At 43.2% G+C, this 22,939-nt stretch overlaps 1 protein-coding gene across 1 annotated transcript; it reads right to left on the bottom strand.

The window, feature by feature from the left end:
- Positions 1-4,929: 4,929 nt before the first annotated feature.
- Positions 4,930-22,478, bottom strand: ABRAXAS2 (abraxas 2, BRISC complex subunit). The gene is made up of 9 exons (XM_027705645.1): positions 22,377-22,478; positions 20,793-20,883; positions 17,884-17,920; positions 15,642-15,708; positions 14,102-14,292; positions 13,435-13,554; positions 12,691-12,775; positions 10,507-10,621; positions 4,930-7,150 (listed from the first exon to the last, which is right to left on the bottom strand). Exons 1-9 carry the CDS (start codon positions 22,446-22,448, stop codon positions 6,684-6,686), a joined length of 1,245 nt encoding a protein of 414 aa, XP_027561446.1. The 5' UTR covers positions 22,449-22,478; the 3' UTR covers positions 4,930-6,683.
- Between the last annotated feature and the right edge of the window lie 461 nt (positions 22,479-22,939).

The following is a 22,939-nucleotide window of genomic DNA, read 5'->3' on the forward strand; positions in this document are numbered from 1 at the left end:
GAGCGGCTCGGAGTGAAGTGCCGGAATCACAGGGTGATTTTTCTCGGCAGTGCTCACTGAATCCCTGCTAAAGCCTCAGCGCCTTTTCCTGCTCTGCCGCGCAGGGGAACCTGCTCCTTTACCTCGCAGGCTCCCTGCTCTCCCAGCAGCAAGGCACAGGCAGGTTTTTGGAGATGGGCTCAACAGGCAGAGTTTGAACTTGGGAATAAAAGCTTGATTTAAGGGTTTTAGTCTGAAATCATCAGCTCGGCAAGCAAACATTTCTCTGCTTAGCAAGCTCTGGGAGAGCAGCTAAAAATGAGAAGAGCAGCACTGAGTTTCATACATCCATCATAACATGTCCATTTTTATTTCCTAGGGAAAGGCACTGTGGTTGGTCTCCCTGGGTTAAGATCCCTTAAACGTGCCAAAGCCAACACCTCATCTGGATTTGGACTATTCACAGCCACATATAAACGTCAGAGCAAGAGCCAACCCCACCCCAGTCACCTCCACCCAGCCAAGGGATCGACCAGGGGTGGGAGTCAGTGAGAAACCTGCAGCTAAAATAACAACCTTCATTCCACAGAGATGCCTGGAATAAGCATTTATAAGGATAACTGGCACATCCCTCACCCCACTTTACCATCACTTCTCCAAGAGGATGAGGAATGTGAGGGCTGTGGAGGTGCAGGAGGTGGGGACCCCATGGGAGCTCAGTCCCTTGGTCTCTCTGCTCAAACTATCTTTTCATTTGCTATTCAGGGATTTTTTTGTATGGCCCTTCAAAATTCAAGGCAGGATCTAGGATTAAAAGAGCCAGAGGTCTTCCTTGCTGAAGTGAGTAGGAGTGTTCTCCATCCTCTCTCTACATTCTGATAATCCTGCTGGCAGAGGCGGCAGTTCCCGTTTTGCAGCTGTGATGCTGTGTTGGTGCAGTTGTCTCCTATTCCATACTGTGTTCCTTGTTAAAATAACTCCCTGTGGTTTCCCTGGGATCCTTGCATTACCCAACTGCCCTTGGGAGCAGGGATATTGCATTTCTCATGCTTTCTGAGAGTGCAAAAGATCCATCATGGATTCAATGTGCAACTGAGCATTTCTGATATCAGAGGGAAAGGAGGGACTTGCACAATGGCACTTAATGAAACAAAGGTTTCATTTCAGTGGGAATCCAGACTTCCACTTCACTGCATGGCTGATGCACACTCCTGGAAAGCTCAGCTTTCTGTTCTTTCAAGTGTTCAGGCTGTGTTAAATTTAACATCAGCTCGTTAAGAGTTATTATTAGCAGGTGACAGCTCATTTCATATACCCAAAGTCAGCAAAGCATTAATCTTCCTGCAAGCCAAAGCCTTGGATTATTGCACTGACAACGATCTTTAAGGTCCCCTCCAACCCTTCCATGATTCAAACCTCTCCACAGGCTTAAAGATAAAAACCTGTGGAATAGCAAACAGTGCCTTCCATGCTGCCTTTCAGCTGGGAACTCCAGCTGCTCAGACCAGAAAGTTGCAGCCACAGTATTTCAGTGCCATCACTCTGTTTAATCAACTTTTCCCATAAGTCCTGGGAACATTTTATTTAAGATTACTCCATTTATGGCTAAAATTAGTAATTCCTTTATAGTGCTCCAGATCACCCATGATCTCTGCTCACACCTCCAAGATGACACCTACAGCAGCCTCTTGCTCTTTTAAATGTGCCAGAAATCACAAACTGGCACAAAAAAAAATTTGTAGGAACAATCCCCGTGGTGGAAATGGGCCTTCTGAAGGGAAAACTCTTAGCAGTACTGGTTTTCCTCCTTTGGAAAAAAAAGCCACATTTGCCCAAAGCAAAATGTTGAGCAGGAAAATAACTCTGGTGGAAGTGTTTAAAAAAAAATAAATCATATTGCTTATAATGGAAGAATTTCAAAACACCTGTAAGTTTATTCTAATGACTTGTCTCTTGGGGGTTTTCAGGTCTACCCTTCCTAACACCTTCTCCAATAAAGCCAAAGGAAATAAATGCAAGGTACACAAATCCACATAAGGGAAACAACCAACTCTTCTCTTTGGTACAGGTGAGTACCAAGATTCCTGGTGCCAGCAGAGCCCCCAGCATGGCTTGGCACCACAGGATCCCAGGAGAGATGGAAATAATTAATGCAAAACCCTGCAGCGACCTGGAGTGCTGCAGAGCAGCAGCTTTCCCAGCCTTGGTATCCCCAAGCTCCTTCTGCAGAGCTCAGCAGGCACCTTTCCCTAATAAGCCTGGAAAAGGCAATAATGTTTTGTTTTCCCTGGACGATGCCTAGAGAAAAGACAAAGAGCTCCAAGTTAGTATCTTGTTTAAAGGTCAGAGACAAGAAAAAAATCTCCTTTCCTAGGTGGAAAAACCTCCTAGATTTCCACTGGCACACAGCCCACTCCTGGATTTAATCCTGACCCACCCACGCCGAAGCCAATGCGATTGTGGTGATCCCTTCTTTCCTGAGGGCAGCTCTTTTACTGGATCCAGCTGACCTGCTCTGACATCCATCTTCACTTGCAGGACTTGCCCTGGGAAGCTGAACCTGAAATTCTCTCAAAGTAAGGAGAACAATCTCCCACTGCTCACTTCACTGAGCCTGGAGCTCGTGTAAACTGAGCTTTCCCAACCCTCTGCCCTCCCTGCCTTACAAACCTGTGGAGTGCAGGATTTGCTCCCTTTGGAGGAGGGTTTCCAAGTAACACCATGATTTTTCACCTGTTCCAGCCCTTCTGTCCCTCGTGAACAATGATCATCTCCCCATCCAATTTTGATGGAAGTTAGTAAGTAAAAGAGACAGCCCTCTCTGCTTCCACCAGTGGGAATAATACTGCCAGAGGGGAATCCACAGGTATTTTTCTTCACAGCAAGGGAATCTCCTTTTTCCTCCTCTTAGGAACTTCGGCTGAGATGCTGCAACGCTATAAAAGGTTATTTATTGTTAAAAGAGAAAAAAAGAAAACACAAGAGTCAAGAACTTGAAGAAACATCCTTACACTTGGCTACACAAGGTGTGAAACAGAGCACGTGAGAGCTCTGCAGGAGCCCCCTGAGGGGGACAAATGAACACCTGAGCCATGTGATGTTCCTGTCATTGTTCTGACCACAGCCTGGGACAGGTCATAGAACCATGGAATGGTTTGGGTTGGAAGGGACCTTCATAATCATCTTGTTCCACCCCCTGCCATGGGCAGGGACACCTTCCACTAGCCCAGGTTGCTCCAAGCCCCGTCCAACCTGGCCTTGGACACTTCCAGGGATGGGGCAGCCACAGTTTCTCTGGGCAACCTGTGCCAGGGCCTCACCACCCTCACAGGGAACAATTTCTTCCCAATATCCTATCCAACCCTGCCCTCTGGCAGTGGGAAGCCATTCCCCCTTGTCCTGTCCCTGCAGGCCCTTGTCCAAAGCCCCTCTCCAGCTCTCCTGAAGCCCCTTTAGGCACTGGAGGGTGTCCAAGTTCTTACCAATTTGCTAATGAAACTCTAATGGAACTTCTGTTTTCTTCCCAGGTCTGCAAAAGCGAGCAGTATAAAGGTTTTCCACATAGATGCAAATACCCCCACACAAATCTGACAGAGAAATGTGTGTCTGAAACCGGTGTAATTTTACACACCAAGAGAAAGCTGGGGGAAGATTCTCCTCAAAGCCAACACCTTTCAAGCTGATCCACGGACTGCTCAGAGGCAGAACCACGGCAGAAACAAGCAAAGCAAGTCTGTTATCAAAAAGCTTAAAATAAACCTTGCAGCACCAAAAAAAGCCAAGTTTCAGTGTGATTCTAGCTAAGTTCAGTATAGTCTGAAGCATCTTCCCACTTAACAGGAAATCTTATCAGTTTGTTTATTTTACTTTGCTGCTACATTAAACAGTGACAGCTTCCCTTTAAATTTTAACTCAGGCCATGTCAGAGGCACTGAAATGATCCCGAGCTGTCAGGAGATGTGAGACACGAACTCAAAACCTGCAGAGTCATGAACATGTCAAAATTAACGATGCTCACGTGTCTTTCTGCCAACACACACCACTCCCTAAGCAAAGAGGGGACTTGGAGGCTCCTGTGGTGTCAATCCAAGCTAATTTCAGAAATATTTGGTGATGCTTCCTTTTGTAAGCATATGTGAGAGCTCTAACTCACTGAGTCTCTCCATATGGTACATTCCTCTTCTTCTACTATAAACAATCAGAGGGGGAATCAAAGTAAATTTGGAAATAAACAGCAATTCCAGGTTTCTCACAGCACTAAAACGAAAAATATTTCGCTGCACCAGGAAAACTCCAGGACTAGGAACTGAAGGGCCCAGATGCCAGTTTTCAGTAGCTTTTCCTCAGTGCTGCCTCCCTGTTAGTGAGAGGACACGGCTGCAGGCCCTGCTGCTGGGCTTTGTGCTCCTGGGAATCACCAGGAGAGACTGTCCATGAGTCACATGTGGAAAACTGTTTTTCACGGGTGTGAAGCTCCAGTTTTATGACTAAAGCTGCTCCCTGTTGCCTTCAGGCAGATCACAACCCCACACTGTTATATTTAGCAGGACTGTAATGAAAACTGCAAAGTCCACTCACGTGTACTTCTGCCAGGATATTACCTGAATTTAAAAAAAAAATATATATAAATAAACCCATACCCTTTGTTTTTATGAGTAAATGAAAATACCTGCAGATGGGCACTGGCTACAGGGCTGGATGACACACATGTTCCACCACAGATCACCTACATGTTGTATGTAAAACCAAGGCAGTTTTTGGTATAAAACCCCCAGAATTCAAGGATCTGGTATCAACATAAACATGGAACACACATGGCATAGTGCTGCCCTCTCCCCCTCAGTCCCCCAGACAGAGCAGCCTTAACAAACCCCCACTTTTGAGCTGCATGTCTGTAGCCCAGTGAGTTCTTTCACTAAAGTGGAACTGGACAAGTATTAAAATCTATGCTACAGGATTAAATAAGATTTTATTGTCACATTTAACTGCTTTGTCAGAGATGTACATTTTGCAGGTTTCTGTACGGAATAAAAGTAAAAGACGGTGGCTGCCAACCTGTCAATTCTGATTCCAACAGCGACACGTTTATACCTGAGCCAGAGGTATAAACTCCAGAGCAAGGTCTCTGTGCCATGGACTGCAACACTCCAAAGCAAAATCCATCAAGTTAAGGCTAATGAGAATAATGTAAAATAGTTAAAACCAGAGCACTGGATGTTTAAAGGTGGAAACACTCGGTGGAAGAGTGGCAATTTTAACATCTCGTTTTTCCCCAAAGTTATTTTGCTTAATTTAGTACAGGTCAGGAGAAGGCAATGAACAGACTTTTGCCTACAGATACGATCCAAAGGACTAAAATTTCAGTGTCTAAACCTGATAGATTTGAAATTTTTAAGCGACTGCTTTGCTGTTCTGGGTGTAAACCAAGGAAGTGGTTACTGACACCTCAAGTGATAAATGCTGCAGATAACCTCATCTTAAAATGTGTATTTTCTCATTTACACATCAGGGATAAAGTCCAATAATACAAACTTCTTAGTGGCACAATTTCACATATTTTGGGCAACGTTAGCATACAAGCAGTATTTAAATAAAAGTAAGTGCATCCAAACATGAAATTCTCTAAATATACCACACTTCATTTATCCCAAACGGCAGTTTTCTGACAAGAGCTGTAATTCAATTTAAAATAATCATTTACACGTTTCACCCAGAGGAAAAGAGGTAATAAACCCAGGGGACTCTCCAAACAATCTTCTACCCTATCCCCCTATTTAATACATAAAAAACTCATCTAGAAGCGTAAATCCAATACTCAGATGCAAATAAAATGCAAGAAGCAGTCTCTGATGTTTGCAATTTGCAGACTCCAAAGTCCAATCATGATGGAATTTACTACTTCTGTCGGTCATTTACTCCTGCATGTGCACTTTGTATTTATACTAAAATAACCAATGAGACAATAAATGAGGCCAGTGTGGCGTAAAGTCATTGTAAACCCAGTGAGACCAGAATAATTATATTTATGACATTCATTTGGATGATTTACCAGGCATCCCAACTCCCCCCCCCCCACAACCTTTACAGAAAAAAAGGCAACCATCAGTTGAAGTGAGACACATTCTGCTTGTAAAAAAGGTCGAACCAAAGCCCTCCTCTGATAAGAGCATGCCCACAGAAGAAGGTTGACCACATCTTTTCCAATCAGGCTTCTCAGAATTATCAAAATTTCTCTGCTTGCAAAGGCCAATTTGGCTTACCATCGAAAGCTATTTTGAAGGCGGCTGATATATTTATTCCCTTTCAAAAATTAAAATTCAAGGCATGATAGTGCAAGAGGTAAGTTTTGATTTGAGAACATTATCTGTAGACTAACTGTGCTTAGTTACTACATCCCAATTTATTGTCTTAAAGAAAATATGGCAACAAAAGCTACAAGATCTCTATAAATTTCATTTTGCCTAAATTTACCAGTACATCCATGAACCTCATCAGTATTAGTACAACTTGATTATCCTAATGATTCCATTATAAAACTTGCAAAATGTATCACAAGGTGAATAAACCATCTAGTGCAAGTCTTCTACATTTTGTGTGCACAGTAATCCTGTGTAGTTCATCTCCTCCAGGTTAAATCCCCAAAGTCTCTCGGTAACAATTATGAAAAAACAGTGTCAGGTGGATTCATTTGTTTTTCCCCCCCATCAAATCTGAGAAGTTTGAGTGTTCCTGGAATCACCATCGGGATGTGCTGGAGGCCGTGAATCCCTTGTCTGTGAGTATTCACTGTCAGAGGACTCTGTGGGTTCAAGCAAATTCTCATAATCACTGTCTTCTGATTCGTCAACATTGTCACCGACCGCTCTTTGGGAAGATGGCATGGATGCTCCATTACCAGAATATTTCAATCCTGCATTTGTGGACACATAACTGGAAGAACCTACTGCTTGAGGCCGAGGCATGAAGACACTGCTGTCCAGGAGCCCGGGGCCGGCAGCGCTGTCCTGGCTGGTTGCGTTGAAATCGGAGTAGGGAGGGGGAGGATCGGAGACATCCGAATCTTCCAGTGTGCAGCCTTCCACAGCAAACCCAGTGTAGGACATTCGGGGAACAAACATGGGTTCCAAGTTATCTGTTGGCATTTGCCTGCTTAAAATTGCTTGCTGCATTCCTACAAAACAAAGAACACGGGGGTACTTAATGCTTTCTTGGCAATGTGCTTCAGGTACCCGAGTTGTGATCACCACACAGCACTGTCCTCTCTGCTTTCTTTCTGGTTGCTATTAAATGTTCATCCCTGGCATTGCTTTCCAACTCCAGCACTTGATTTTGTCCTCTCAGTCTCCATTACTCATCTTTCCTAATTCTGATTTTTGTCTTATATAGTCATCAGTACACTATCCCTGACCATCACATCAAATCCTGCTTATTGCTATATCCTACTCTTGGAGCGTGACAAACTGCCCTAAATTTAGCAGTGCAGCCATGGAACTCATCAGTATCAGCACAGTCCAATTATCCCAGTGATCCTATTTCAAAAACAAAATGTGTCAGAAAGCAAATAAACTACCCAAGTGCAGGCGTGCTACATTTTCATGTGCACAGTCATCCTGTACAGTTCATTTCCTCCAGTTTAAGCTCCCAAAAAGCACAGCTACGGGATGTTTCCACAGCCTGTTGCTGTTTCCACCTCATCTTTCCTCTGCATTTTTGTTCCTTCTCACATCCAAGAGCACAGTAACCTCAGTTAGGGCTCATCGTGGCTGCTCCTCTCCACCTGTGTCTTACTCAGTACTCAAAGCTCGACTCACTTTTCATCTGTGATAACTGATTTCTGATGTTCCATCTTAAAAATATCACTTTCTACTTTCTCTTCCAATGCCCCTTGTGCTTGGGGACAATCTCATGAACACCTGCAAAGAAATTACCTTGTTTTCTTCCCTCAAATTATTATTTTAAAAACCGTACTCTCATTAAAAACCTGAGTGATGGAATTATAGCTGCAGGTGTGACAGGGTTATCAGAACAGGAATGTAAAGGTCATCTTAAATGAGATCATTTGGCAAATATTTTAAGGAAGATGTGCACAGGAATAATGAACTGCAAAACCATACAAAATGAGGAACAGTTGCATCCCTCTGCAGAAAAGAAACACTTGATCTAAGTAAACTATAAATATCAACATGCATGAAGTGTGTTCAGCTGTTGAGATACAGGTATGTATTATTTCACTGCAGTGGCCAAGAATACAACTGGAATATACCTAATTTTGAACACCACAGTTTAAAAAATAGGGAAAAACTGGAGACTCCAAGGAAAGGACTCATTAGAGATCTAAAAATCATGACCTAAGAGGAAAGGCTGCAATCACAGGGATCAGAAGGGAAGACTTGAGGAAACAGTTTCACTCTTCAAACGTGCCTAAGAGGCTGCTGTGGAAAGGTAAGTTATGTACATTAGACACAAGGAAAAACTTCCTGGCAGGAAGTGTTGTTAAGCACTGGGAGAGACTGAAGTTTTTGACTGGTTTCTAAGTGGTTATTAACCTCCAGACACCTGTCAGAACTGACACTGGGATAGGTAAAGTGACAGCCAAAATAGGATCAGCTCTACTTACTGTAACACCACATTTCTGGAAAGAACACAAATGAAGGGTGAAGAGTTCCTTTCATCAAGTCAATGAGATGTCCCTTAGGAATAAAAGGTGCATATTCCCTCCAGTGGCTGTGTAACAGCATTCCATTTTTGGGCCACAATGTGAGAACTGCAGTGGGAGATTTCCTGGCACCTGGGAAGTGCACAGCACTCACCATACCCTGGAACACGTCACGTGTACAGAACTACTTCACTGATCTGGCAAATAAAGTCTCAACTGACTTTTATGCTGGAGTGTAAAGTCACAGCCTGTTAAACAAAAGTTTGTAAGAATAACAAGCTTTCACACAACACTACTGCAGGAATTGGAATCAAATGCTCCCTCTTCCTCCAGCCCGGAGAATGATTAACTGGAATATTTAACTCAGTGAAACCAAGGAAATTCTCCCGATATTGAGCAAGGGAGAGAACACAAGGCCAGATTCAGCATTTAACTACTCACATCCAAAAATATTGCAGAGTTACAAGCTCCATGTTTTCTTGTTTCAGCCCTCTCACATGATTATCTGCTCTGGGTGAATTCTCAGTCCAGCATTTGCATCTCACTGGTAGTACCTAGAGGCAAGCACAGACTGCTCTTCCTCCTCCTCCTCCCCCAGCTTTTCCACATAACTGGATCAGCTCCAGGCACACTAAATACCCACCTCTACTTCTCCATAGTAGCAGTTCCCTGCTTGCTTCATCTACAGCCAAGCAGGAAACAGCAGTGACTCATGCACTTCCATCTTTTAAATGGTCTGGAGCTAATTCTGGATCTTTTACCTTATCTCTGGGGTTCAGAGGAAGGAGAACCTGGGCTGACAGATCAAACCATGCTCTGAAATGCTCATGTGATAACAGTACCTTGCTGTTTGGAGAAAATAAAAAATATCCACTCATGGCAGCAGCAGGGCCACTGCAGAGTTTAGGGTGTTCACCCACCTAAACCATCTTTCAGTGTCAGACACAGCTTTAGGTAACAGGACACACAAGTAATAAAAGCCATCTTGTAGCTAAAATGATGAAATTTGGTTATTTGCTTATCTCTTCAAAAAGAAAAAAGAGGCAGTGGTAGCTGAAATACGTAATTTGCTTATTAATTACTTGGGTTTTAATCTTACTTCCCATTTGGCTATTCTCTCTGCTTCTACTCTCTACCTTCGGTCTTCCCTTGCACTCACAAATTAAGTTGGATCAGCAATGTCTCCTTGGAAAGGTCCGAGCTCTCCACAAAACTTATCTACTCCTAAACAAAAGTCTGCTGAGGTGACACTCAATTTTTAGGCAGGAGGAACAGTGTGGCAACCAGGCAAATATGCTCACACAAGTCTTACTGATTCAGGAAATTATGGAGCAGCAGAAAGAGATGAACAAACACCTAAAAAGATTTAGTTCAACACTGAAAAGTGGTATTTCAATGCTAAACATGTTCACCACTAAGACAGCAAATGGGAGTGGGAATGAAGAGTGGGAAAGGGAATGAAGATTTTGTAAAACCATGGATAGCTCCTGTTCTGTAAACACATTACCCTGTTTCTTTCCTGCAACAGGAGTCTCTCCAGTGTTTAGATTTGTTTTTTCCACTTTTCCTTTCCTACAGCTGTTCTTTTCCTGTGTTATTTCCAGAAATGACTTTCTCATTCTTTCTCTACGGTGTTGTCTCTCTCCTATATTTTAAGCTTGCTAGCACTGGATGACTCCACAGAAATACCTGCAGTATTTCACTTTCACAGTTCAGGTGTCATGCAACGTAATGCCATCATATACACTTCCCAATGGGACTTTTTTCCCATGAGTTATCAGGAATAAAAAGAAATATTTTAACTCTACAAAACCTTTTGTACTTACAGCATCTGCTTCTGAAAAAAAAAAAGTAATTTAAAGGCAACTTACTTATTTCTTGTTCTTTTTCATTCTTCTTCTGTGCGATTTGCCTTTTTAACTTGTTTACATCAGCTTGAAAAGATTCAACAACTCGTTCACTTTTTTCTACATCTATACATACTGCCTGGGAGAAAAACATAAGATATGCTACGACTGTGCAAAAATATAGGAAATACTTTCATGAGAACATTAATAAAGCTCCTACTAGACAGGAAGCCACTAAAAGCACAAAACTAAAAGCAGGACTTCACTGTATCAGAGTGTGATATTTAAGCTCAAGATCGTTTTCTTTACTGGCTGTTGCCAATTCCCAACTGCTGCATTACAGGAAAAGCATTTCCAAATAATTCATCATTACAGAGGATTTGTAATAAGGTCTAAAGTTAGTAAGTGTCCCATCCTGGAAGTGTTCAAGGCCAGGCTGGATGGGGCTTGGAGCAACCTGGGCTAGTGGAAGGTGTCCCTGACCATGGCAGGGGGTGGAACAAGATGATCATGAAGGTCTCTTCCAACCCAAACCATTCTGTGATTCAATGTATTGGTCATTATCATTAACCACGATCAGTTTTGAAGAGTACACAACCCTAAAAGCTGTTTCTTCTTCAAAAGGTGACTCTTAGTGGCCTTACCTGCAGAACTGAAAAACATGAACTATGCTTTCCATTCTGTATCTAATTTTTAGAAGTTTAATTGGGGAATAATGCAAATATATGTCTAAGCTGCTTAACCAGAAAAATGATTTCCAGTCCTGTAACATTCTCTGTGAGACAGTCACTTCAAAGGTAAAAGTTCCTCAAGTCAGCCAGTGCCAAAATTAGTTTTAAGCTCTCTAAACCTTGTACATGATTTACACAGTGACATACAACAGTTAAAATTCTAAAAGGTAGGAAAACAACTCCCTGGTGATCAGAGAATTGTGAAATTGTTATGGTTGGAAAAGACATTTAAGATCATTGAGACCATCAACCCAGCACCACCACCATGTTCACCTCTAAACCAAGGGCATCCACGTGTTTTTGAACACTTCCAGGGATGGAGATTTCACCACTTCCCTGGACAGCTTGTGCCAACACACTCCTGTGAAAAACCACTTTCTAATACCCTGTCTGAACATCTCCTGGTGCAGCTCGAAGCACTTTCCTCTTGTCATGTCCCTTGTTCCCTGGGAGCAGAGCCCAACCCCCACCTGGCTCCAATCTCCTTTCAGGTGGTTGTAGAGAGCAATAAGGTCCCCCTGAGCCTCTTTTTCTCCAGGCTAAACAACCCCATTTCCATTTCCATTTCCAGACCCAGTAATTCAAACAACAGCAGGAGCATAAAGGATATACGCGCTCTTGGCATAAGCAGTGTTACAAATAATGCCAGGAGCTAATGAAATAGAGCTCTGAAGATAAATTTTTCTATCCTCTGAAGTTTCCCTGTGTGTGCCTTACCCACCTCACAAGGCAGGCTGGGAAGCAGCAACTTCCCACTGAGAAAGAGCAGCTCCCCTGTGCAGGCAGGGCCAGGGGATGGTTGCAGGGATTGCTGCCTCGTTCCCTGCTCCATGAGCAGACCAGCAGAGCTGAGCTGGAGCAGAGACACAAATCCCCCCAGGGCAGATGCAGAGGGAAAGCCTGGGAACAAGCTGTGACTGCAGCACAATTAGCAGCTGTGTGAGCTCCTGGGGCAGCACAGCCACGCTGCTCTTCACACAGGACAAGCTGTGAACTGACAGGCACACATTGAGTAGATCTGACACTCCAGGCACTTTCAGATGCTTTGGCACATTTGGAGCAGGATTCACTCATGCTCCACACAAGTTTTAACTAACAGATGGAGCTCTGCTGATGTTTCATACCCAGAAGTCATTTTTAAACCTCTGCAAATCCCTACAGCATTCAGCAAGGCTTCTCTTCAATGCATACTCTTAAAAATAACTAACACCTTCCAGAAATCCCTAAGTATTGAATCATTTACTTGAAAAAGAGAAAGAATTGATGATATTCATACCAACCACTTTTACAGACTGGAAGTGCACACATTAAATAGAAATGGACATATTTCATTATTAAAATCAGACTGATTTTCCTACAGTTCATGATAATTCTTTATGAGCTCTAAAAATCTCCATCCCCTCCACTCCTGGTTTAACCAAAGGATGAATAAAAGATGCCACAGACATATTGACCAATATGAAGTAAAGGATGTTACCTGTACTTTTTCCTGAAGTGCATTATAAACCTGATAGATAGCCCTGATGTCCTTCATCACTCCATCTTTGTCAAAAAAATCAGTACTAAAAAAAGCAAGCAAAGCAGAAATCATTAGTTAGAAAAGACAACACAGGTTCCTAGCTCATGCTGTCTTTGAATTGCTGTTAAGCAGCCTTTCACTGTATTTCTAAAATGTATTTTATTGCTAAATATGCTATTTTAGCAATAGTATATTGCTAAAAACGTACAATACTGTCAAGATCAGTTGGACAGCAGCATATTCAATAACAAAATTACTTCTGAAACAACAAAGTCTCATTGAATGAGATTAAACTTATGCAGAAATCTTTAAGCTTGTATAATTTCACTGTTAACAGCCAGAAAAGCTACTTGGCATTTACAGCATGTAAGTAAAAATTCTTAAGAAAAACAACAAGACTTCCGAGTCAGAGTTCAAGTTTTAAATTCAGCTTGCACACAGAATTCCTTGGGGAGGTGGATGGTGGGTGGAAATCAAACCAGAAGTTTCCAGCCAGAAGGCCCAGAGCATGGACTGGCCACACCAATTCTGCTTTTCTGAGGAGGGCACCGAGTTCCCTGAAAGATTCAGTTTTAAGCAGGAAAAAAGCACAGTAGGAACTGAGCATTCTTCTCCTGAACTAGTTTTTTCCTTGTAGTATTCTTTGGGAGGTACAGGATGTGGAGCTGGATGACGAATTCATTTTAAAGGAAAAATCCTTACCCGTGTTCCTTGATAACTTTGGCATAATTCTGAGAAGTATTTGGCACTGAAGAAACTTTGTATTCCTGTTGACTAGTGTTGCCTAGATTAGGAATAGTAAGCGACACCCTTTGATTATACCTGTAGAGAGAGTTTAGAAAGACTTCTTAATTCATTTGCAAAAGATCCCTTACAATAGCCTTATATTATCCCAGCTCTCTGATGATCACAACTCTTCTCATTTTAAAGCTTCTGCATTAGGTTTGTTATAAAGGCTGCTAAATATTACAGGTTGTGTTCAAAGTAAATGCAGGATCAAAAATTCCTACCTCCACACCTCTTAGAACCTTTGAAATGTGCACTTGAACTACCACAGACACATTCAGGTCCACTATAAGAAACATGGTACTGACATCTGATATCTCTTAAAATATATTTTTTGTTTGTTTGATGATTTAAAGTCTGAAAAGAATTTTTGCTCACCCCAACTTTAACTCATAAATTATTTGCACAGGGAAAAAAGCTGCCATCACTAACAAGTGGTGGCTTGTTACACTAACAAGTGTACCCCAAGATATTATTAGACAAACATATAATTTAGATATAATTGTACAAACTTTTAAATAGCTTGAAGAATAGCAGTAAGAAGCAAAAAATGAGGCTTGGCTCATATAAAGAGATGGCTCACCTTCTGTTTGGTCTAAAAAGCACATATTCTAAAGCATGTGTTGAGTTATTTGCAGTGGAAATGAAGCTGAAGAGAAGGAAGACAAGATCAGGCACTCCAAGGATGTGTGTCAGCTGTTTATGAATGATGTGCTCTCTATATGACATTTGCTGCTGCGTGTTTCTCCTAAATCTGTACCATCCAATAACGTTCTGCAATCAAAGTACATCAGAAAAGTGTTAACTCAGAGATACAGGTTTACCTTCTGAGAATAAAGTTGCTAAAATTGTGGTATCACAATTAGCCAAAAGCTTTATTACAACAAAACAAACTGAATTCCTAGAGATTTGCACCTATTAAAAGAACAGAATTCCTAGAGATTTGCACCTTTGCACCACAAAAAGTGTAGCATCCTGTTACAACACGACTATCAACTACAAAACAATATAACTCCCATGTTAAATAAAAGAACAGGAAGCTTTGTTTTTAATTTTTTTAATATTAAATATTAAATTATTTAGCCTGAATGTAATAAAGCCTGCTTAGTTTGCTAATAAAAGAGAATAAAAGACTGTCTTTATTCCCAGACAGCAGTATTTCTTTCTTTTTTGACATTATGACAATTAATGTCATTAAATCTGTGATGCTGTAGTCACATGACACTTCAAGTTTTATTTTCTCTGGTTTTGCCTACTTTTCCCCCACAGATTATGCACCTTGCCAGTCTCCCTGTAAGGCAGATCCTAAAAAAAGAACATTCCAGTGAAAACTAGTGGGAGACAAACATTTTTAAATTATGTTTTTTGCCTCATTTCCTGAGGGGGAACTTAGTATCCTCTGTAATGTTTTAGAGAAGAGTTATAGGGTCACAGAATTCAGGATTCAATACTGGAAACTCACTCCACCACTTCACTACATAAGGGACCACACCTTCAGCTCTGCTCTGTGATGTATCAGTTCATGAGAACCTCTGAAATAACTCCTGGATAATTAGAAAAGGTTTGAGTGAGTCTTCTCCAAAGGACTAATAAATTTAATTTTCTTAATACTGGTTGTGCTACTAACAACCATGATGCAAAGCTGTGACAATATCTTTAAACATCTATAAGCTGTGACATAACTGATGAAAGAGTTTTTGCAGTTTAAAATTGACAGTGCAAAGATTGCAATTACAAGGCTAAATCATTACAATACCTTCAAATGAACTCTTTCACACAGATTTTCAGATCAACTGCATTTTTGGTGGGTTCAGCAGCAAAGTACACAATCATTATGCCACATTTTTAGCTCAGAAATCTGAGTGGGTTAATACAGCCTTTCACTTTTGGAGACCTACTCTTAAATCCTTCACATTTCTTCAGGGAAATTAGACATTGCCCCCGGTTTAACCTAAGCACCACAAATCCACCAACTTCTGTGCAGGATAAGCCCTGGATCAAAACAAACCATCAGATTTATGAAAGAAAATATTTCTCCTAGTTAATTACCTTTTTCTGTTCATTTGTTTTCCAAACCCACTCTTTCTAATGACCAGAACAGGAGGAAAAGAGAGACAACTTACTTTTCTTCGGTCTTTAAGGATCCTGTCCAAACTCTCCTCGTTAACCTTGCCTGCATAATCATAAAAGCTGGAACCAAACAGGAAGAGAGAAAGGCAGATACACAGTTTAGACACATATATTACACATAAAGTAAATCATTTACACTTTGAACATTCTTCAAATAGGTGGCATTCTATACAATATGAAGCAATTTCCAGAGTTTTACCTTTATCGACATAAATGCACTGTTTTAATTGTTAAAACCCTGCCTAAAAGAAAGGGAAGCAGGGTTATTTTACATGCAACTTCAAACCAGTTTCTTGAGCTCCAGTCCTACAATTAGACTCACGTGGTTGGACCCTTGAAGTCAAAAGAGGCCACAATAATCCAAAGTATTGTGGTCTTTCCATATGGCTCTGCTTCCAGAACCGAGGCCCAAACCCTGACATGTCGTTATTTTGAGGGCACAACGGATTTAAGCATTTATACACCTACCTATACACACAGGTTTAGAAATTTAAGCAGATCACACTGCATCATAAAAGGAGAAACATTTGAAAATAGATTGCTCCCTGCCTTACCTGCCAAGTCCTTGGTCTCTTCCAAGAGCTGGTATCACTAACACCTCAAGCAGTGCAGGAAAACACTCTGGTTTAGAGGTGTGTGATCTCAGCTCTTATGTGGGGGGTAAAAAACACAAGAGAAAATCCTGAGCTCTGTACTTGGCTGGTAAATAAGGGTGGAAATACCATTTGCTTCAAGATGCAAGTTGTAGTGAAAATTCAGACTACAACTAATTACTAATTTGAGATACGTATTATTTGCATAATCTTTTCAATTCATGTTCACAGTATTTATTTATGCATTCTGGTAAGTAGCAGCTATCCAATTCTTTCTCTTTCTGTGCTTTATAAGAGCAATTTTTTTATAGGATGAGCAACTAGTATGTAATGAAAGACATCCATCTGAAAACTCCACAGACAGAGAAATCAGTCTTTTGAAAATCCTTGCTTCTCATTCAGAAAACAGCACTGGAACCAAGCCTGTCATACCCAACATCAGCAGTGCCAGCTTACAAGAACACAGTGGATGAGCAACAGGCCTCACGTTGGCTACAATTAAGTCAAAAGGACAAGGCAGAAAAAGCCCAAATCAGCATCTGCTACAGTCAGTGGAGCAGAACAACCAACAGCACACTCTGGTACTGATAAAAAGTGCATGAGCTGTGAGAGCTTCCCTCGTGCTCTGCAGTGAATGGATTCACCCTTTTCCTGTGCAGCAGCACACAGGGGATACTTCTCCCCTCCCTCCATCAGCTCAGGCACTAACAACCCATTCCTTGGCTGGGGGGAAGCAGGGAACGTGATCCGTTTGGATATGAGATGCACAAAGCATCCCTGGGATCCAGGAAGAGCCTCCCAGACACTGGGATATTATCTCCCTGTGTGGAGTCTGCAGCATTTAAATCACTGCCTTCAGAGTACCCTCTCTGTAATTATCAACCAGCAAGTGACTGACTGCAGCTTTTCTCTTAATGCAACCACTGTCAATCATAATATCTAAGCTACTGTGTCTTCTTAATTGGCTGGAAATCTCCAAATAAAGACAGGAGGAGATTAATTGGGAATTCCTGCTAAAAAGGAATTCTAGACAGCGCTTTAGAAGCCATCACTGTCTTAACAAGTGAAGACTACAGAGAAAATCTACATGTAAATAGATGGAAGCTGTTAAATAGAATACATTAGCCCCATATTTAATTTAAATTCTGGAGTTCAGAAGATCAGAAGGCAAAAATCACCAGAAAGCTGAAAGATTCACAATAATTAGTTGGTGCAGGTCAGTACAACTAACCACAAAACAACTTGGTAACCCCAAAAGGTACAAGGGTTAGGGCACCAGGGTGTGCTGTGACCCACCAGGCCCAGGCAGAGCCAACCTAAAGCTGCAATAATTTCAATTGATTTTGACATCCATCCTCATTATCAGAGTGGTAGGATTTGAACTGACTCCTATTCTACCTCCAGCAGCTACCCAAGATGGAAATTCAAGGAGATAGAGAAATAAGCCCCGTCCAACCTAAGGTAAGTGCTACTAAAACTGTGATCTCATGATTTCATTGTCATGGTTGGTGCCATTTCCATGGATTTCTGTAATACCATCAGATGAGCAAACACTGGGACATTTGAAATGCTAATACATTGCAGTGAGCTCCCTATTTTTATATTCTGCATCCAACACAGGAAGACAACAAAAAAAGCTTACCTAAAGAGTTTTGAACAAGGCTCATGGTTATGGATTTCTGCAACAACAAAGAAAAAAAAGAGACATATGTCCAACTGCTCAAGGCAAAGGGAAATTACAGTGGCATATCTTGCATGAACTTTCCACATCACAGCTACTGAGCAAATAAACATTTGTGTCAGACCACACACTGCCCTTAATGTCTCAGCAACACTTGATGACACAGCACCATACCCAGAAAACTGGCTTCTCTTTATAATTTGACATTTTACAGAGGGAAATATTTTAATAAGACATACACTTGCTCAGATACACAGAGATATAGGAGCCTCGAATACACACAATTAAATTTTTAATACTATAGCTGTAACCTCCTCACAAAAGCATTTTTTCTCTTGGATATCCCTTTCCACAACAGTTTACTTGCATTCACAGACACTTTGTTACAGCAGCAATGAAGAAAAAAAAGGGGTGGGGAAGGCAATCGCTGTAATGTTATACACAGGAGTGTTTCAAGAGGCAAGGCAAACAGTCTATAATGAGAAAAGGGGTTCAATACCATTTCAAAACACTTAGCTGCAAATTATAATTCTGTTCTATGAGATATTAAAAACTCAGAGCAGCATTTTTTCACTGAAAAGGTTGCAATAAATGCTAATGTGCTTATTTAAGGAGCAAAACTTGTAATATGGCAGTAATCTCAGAGATGAGTAAGAAAAGAGTAAAAATCCAATCCCCATTATCTCTCCAACACCAAACATGACTTATTTTTTCAGGTGCTTGGAGTAACCTGGGCTAGTGGAAGGTGTCCCTGCCCATGGCAGGGGGTTGGAATGAGATGGGCTTTAAGGTCCCTTCCAAACCAAACCATTCCATGATTCTGTGATTCTATGATGATGTAGCACTAATATTTCCAGCTCCCACAGCAGAACCCCACCGGAGTGTTTAGCAACAACTTTGTTCAGCCTCTTCCTTCCTGGAGGGTGACACACCACCTGCTGCTCAGGGCTGCCATCTCAGCAGAGTCACACTGGGATCACAATTCCCAGGAACAGCAGACTGCACACATTAACATCCCAGCATATTTAGTGTCTATCAAAACAAGGCCCAGAGCATCCATTCCAGGCCCACTGCCCAAGAAACTGTACATCCTCACTAGCAAGAACTCCTAAGGATGCTGCTGTGAGAGCTGCTTGCTTAGGAATTTTATAGAATTGTATCAGCTCCAGTATTTTCGCACCATCGTGCAGGAAACAATCTGCTAACAAAGCCAGTAAGTGCAATTATTGCAGCTTAGACCAGTGTTTTCCAGGAAATATATTGACTGCAACAACATACTTGATCCTTGGGTTATGATATTGCCCCACAGACCTCGTGTTTTGAAAAACAGGAAGCAACAAGCCTCCTGCTCAGACCACATGAAGCAGCCAACATTCTAAATTTAAGGCTTACACATTGGCTTATTTATAGATATAGTATGCATACTGTATATACACATATATATACTCAAACATCACCATTGATCTTACAGATAAAAGGAAGTTAAAACTCATCTGTGACAACAGTGCCACAAAACTGTCAGTCTCCTGAGCTGAACTGGGAGTTCAAGAGTTAATGTTCACGAATAAATATTGAAGTAAAAGTCTGGTACACAAAAAAAAATATCCAGGAGGACCTAAGGGGTGGGGAATTTCCATTTTCATAAAGTAACTGTAACTAATAATGTGTCAAAGGAGTGATCTAAAAAGGGAGTGATTTCTAACACCACAAACACTTGGTTTAGGAAACCAGGCCAAGGCTGCAGCTGGTGACATCACTGCCAACAATAACCAGGATCAGTGACCACTGCAGAGCAGTGTCTGCTTTAAATACTTCAAGAAGTGACTGGCTCTGTCAGTTTTGTCTGAACACACAGAGCTATCAGCTGCCTTCCCTCAGACAGTGCTCTGATAGTGATTATATGCACACACAAAAAATGCTCTGCCTTTACTTTCTGTAATTTAGCTCAACTAACTAATTAATTAATTGACACTTCAGTCAATTTACCACCCTTGATCTCTTAGGAACAACTGGAACAGGAAACTACTCAACCTTCTGGATTGCTGTGCACACAACCATCACCACTTCAGATCATCAGTTCTGTGTCAGAAAAATAACTGAGAGTCAATCCAAAGATGTTTGTGCATTACCTGAGCTTTATGCAAACCCTGCTTTGTTATCCGGGATTCACAAAGCCAGGTATGGGCACATTTGGGTTTTTAGGAAGTTTAGATATATTTTAACATCTGGTTATATATACAGAAACAAAAAGGCCTTTTCTTTCAGGGTTTTCCTACTTTCTACAAACCAAAGAGCTAAAAACATGCAACAGCTTCTCACTCATGCATGAAAAATCTAATTCAACTAACACTTAACAGCAAGAGCTTCAATCTTCTTTCACTTTTCACACAGATCAGCTGTAGAGTCCTTGTGCCTGTCAAACAAATTGCCTGACAAATATTTCTTGTCCAGTCTTGCTGTGACAATTTATGATGTTGCCAGCTCCCAGCTGTCCATCCAAACCCTCTACTGAAAATCTGCCCCTTTCCCGTCTTAGCAAATCAAGCAATGAATTCACTTCATTTTGAGCACATGCTGTATTTAGGCAACTGTATCGAGAAACTCTCTGCAGGACCAACAGCCAAGTAAGTAATTTCTCCATCGTGAAACGCAGATAAATGTCTTCAATAAACAATATTTTCTTCACACAAGGAGATGCACAAAAATCCTGTAACTAGCAAAGGTCTGTTTCCTTTCCTCAGAACCACGGACACATAGACACTGTGGCAAATATGATACACTCTATGATGGTCTCACAAGTGATTCTTAATGAAATTTTGTCTGGAGAACTTAAAACCAATCTCAGAATGTCTCAAAGTTACATCACTTACCAATCACTTGTAGAAATTCAGTGTTGCTGATCTGTGAATCACTAATGCTAAAGGTCTCTTCTTGCCTCACCTCTCCCAGCAGAAATCCTTCCTACAATTCAAAAAGAAAATAAAAGGACTAAAAATGGAAAGAAATCCACTGCATACAGTCATTTACTATAACTTTCTTAGCCCTTAAGTTGAACCAAAGATTTAGTCTGAAGCACACATCTGAGCTGCAGTGGGTACAACCTGCCCTGAGGTTCACCAAGGCTGATTTTCTGCTTTGCCAACATCCTTTCACAACACTGCAGGGATGGCTCGTCCAAAAAAAACATTCTACACATAACTTACACAAGGGAAACACGTTACAGAAGGGAGGGCTCTGCCCCAGCCCCAAAGGGATGAGAAGGAGGCCTCAGCATGAGGCTCCTTTGCTCCTGCAAATCCAAGGGAAGTGGAGTTTACACCTGCAGAGCCTTACCCAAATTTCTATGTGGAGACTGGGCTGGACCCTGAACAACAACAGAGATTATAAAACCCAGATGTTAATTTAAAGGTAAATTAAAGTAATTTATTCTCCATCCCTACCCAAAATGAGCAGGAATTGTGTGGGTTTGGCACAAGCACCGAGATGGTGGTGCAGAGCTAAAGAGCAAGCTCAGCCTAAAATCATGCCAACAAAACCGTGGGATTCGGGAACACCCCAGCTCTGCGCTGGTCAGTCGCGGCTGCGGGAAACCCACCCACGGAGCTTCTACACACGTGTTCCCTGCCTGCAACCCCAGTCCCGCGGGAGCCCCGCCCCGCCGGGAACATCCCGGGCCCCCCACATCCCGGGGGGAGCACTCCGAGCACCCCACATCCCAGGGAACACCCCTAGCATCCCACATCCCGGAGGGCAGAGCTCCGGACACCCCACATCCCACTCGGACACCCTGCATCCCACAGGGAAGAAGCCCAGACACCCCATATCCCGGGGGGAGGTCACCAGGCTCCCCGCATCCTTTGGGGAGCAGCCCCCGGACACTCCACATCCCGCAGAAAGCATCCAGGGCACCCCACATCTCCGGGAGCAGCCCAGGCACTCCACATCCCGAACACCTCACATCTCAGACTGCCCACATCCTGGGGAGCAGCCAAGACACCCTACATCCTGCCCAGGCATCCCACATTCTGGGGGGAGCAGCTCGGGCACCCCACATCCCGTCCGGGCATCCCACATTTCGCGGGGAGCACTCCGAGCACCCCGCATCCCAAGAAACAGCCCTGCCATCCCACATCCCGAGGGGAGAATGCCGGACATCCCAAATCCCGCCCAGGCACCCCACATCCCACCCGGATACCCCACATCGCGGGTATCCCACATCCCGCACGGGGGGAACAGACCGGACACCCCACATCCCGCCGGGATACCCCACATCCCTCCCGGACACCCCACATCCCGCCCCGCCGCGCCCGTGTGGGGCCGCCCCCGCCCGCTGTGACCCGCGGCCGGGCCGCACGGGCGGCGGTGCGGCCCGCCAGCCCCGCAGCGCGGGCGCCGCTCGGTGTGCGGTGCCGGGGTGCCCCCGCGGCCCCGGGCTGGCGGCGCGGGGCACGTACGTGGTCGGCGCTGCTGTTGGCGCTGCAGTAGCACACGGAGCTGAAGGTGTAGCCGGAGATGGACGCCGCCATGACGGACACACCGCCGCCGACGCCACGGCGCACGCGCGCCGCCGCGCACGGGCCGCTTCCGGCGGCGCCGCGGGGCATCACGGGCAGTGTAGGCCCGAGGGGCGACGGAGGTCCAGGGATTGGGGGGGTATGGAACTGCGGGAGCGAGCCAGGAATGATTGGGTTTGAAACACAATCATGGAGCACGTGGAGGTCGCCGAGCCCGATCGGCGACCCGTCACCAGCTTGTCAGCTAGAACAGAGCACTGAGGGCCACGGGCAGGGCTAGATGGGATATTGGGAAGGAATCTTTCCTGTGAGGGTGGTGAGGCCCTGGCACAGGTTGCCCAGAGAAGCTGTGGCTGCCCCATCCCTGGAAGTGTCCAAGGTCAGGTTGGACGGGGCTTGGAGCAACCTGGGCTAGTGGAAGGTGTCCCTGCTCGTGGCAGGAGGCGGGACTGGATGGGCTTTAAAGTCCCTTCCAACCCAAACCATTCCATGATTCCATGACA

The sequence above is a fragment of the Neopelma chrysocephalum genome, unplaced genomic scaffold, assembly GCF_003984885.1.
Source record: "Neopelma chrysocephalum unplaced genomic scaffold, ASM398488v2 Primary Assembly neopelma1_347, whole genome shotgun sequence".
NCBI lineage: Eukaryota > Metazoa > Chordata > Aves > Passeriformes > Pipridae > Neopelma > Neopelma chrysocephalum.

What these genes read in the sequence shown, in the direction of transcription:
- ABRAXAS2 (XM_027705645.1), bottom strand. Translation starts at nt 22,448, where the DNA reads ATGGCGGCGTCCATCTCCGGCTACACCTTCAGCTCCGTGTGCTACTGC. An exon ending in CCTTGTTCAAAACTCTTTAG is followed by an intron (nt 15,709 to 17,883) that starts GTAAGCTTTTTT and finishes GTTTGGTTCCAG; the next exon opens with CTTTTATGATTATGCAGGCA. An exon ending in AAAGTTATCAAGGAACACGG is followed by an intron (nt 12,776 to 13,434) that starts GTAAGGATTTTT and finishes TGCTTTTTTTAG; the next exon opens with TACTGATTTTTTTGACAAAG.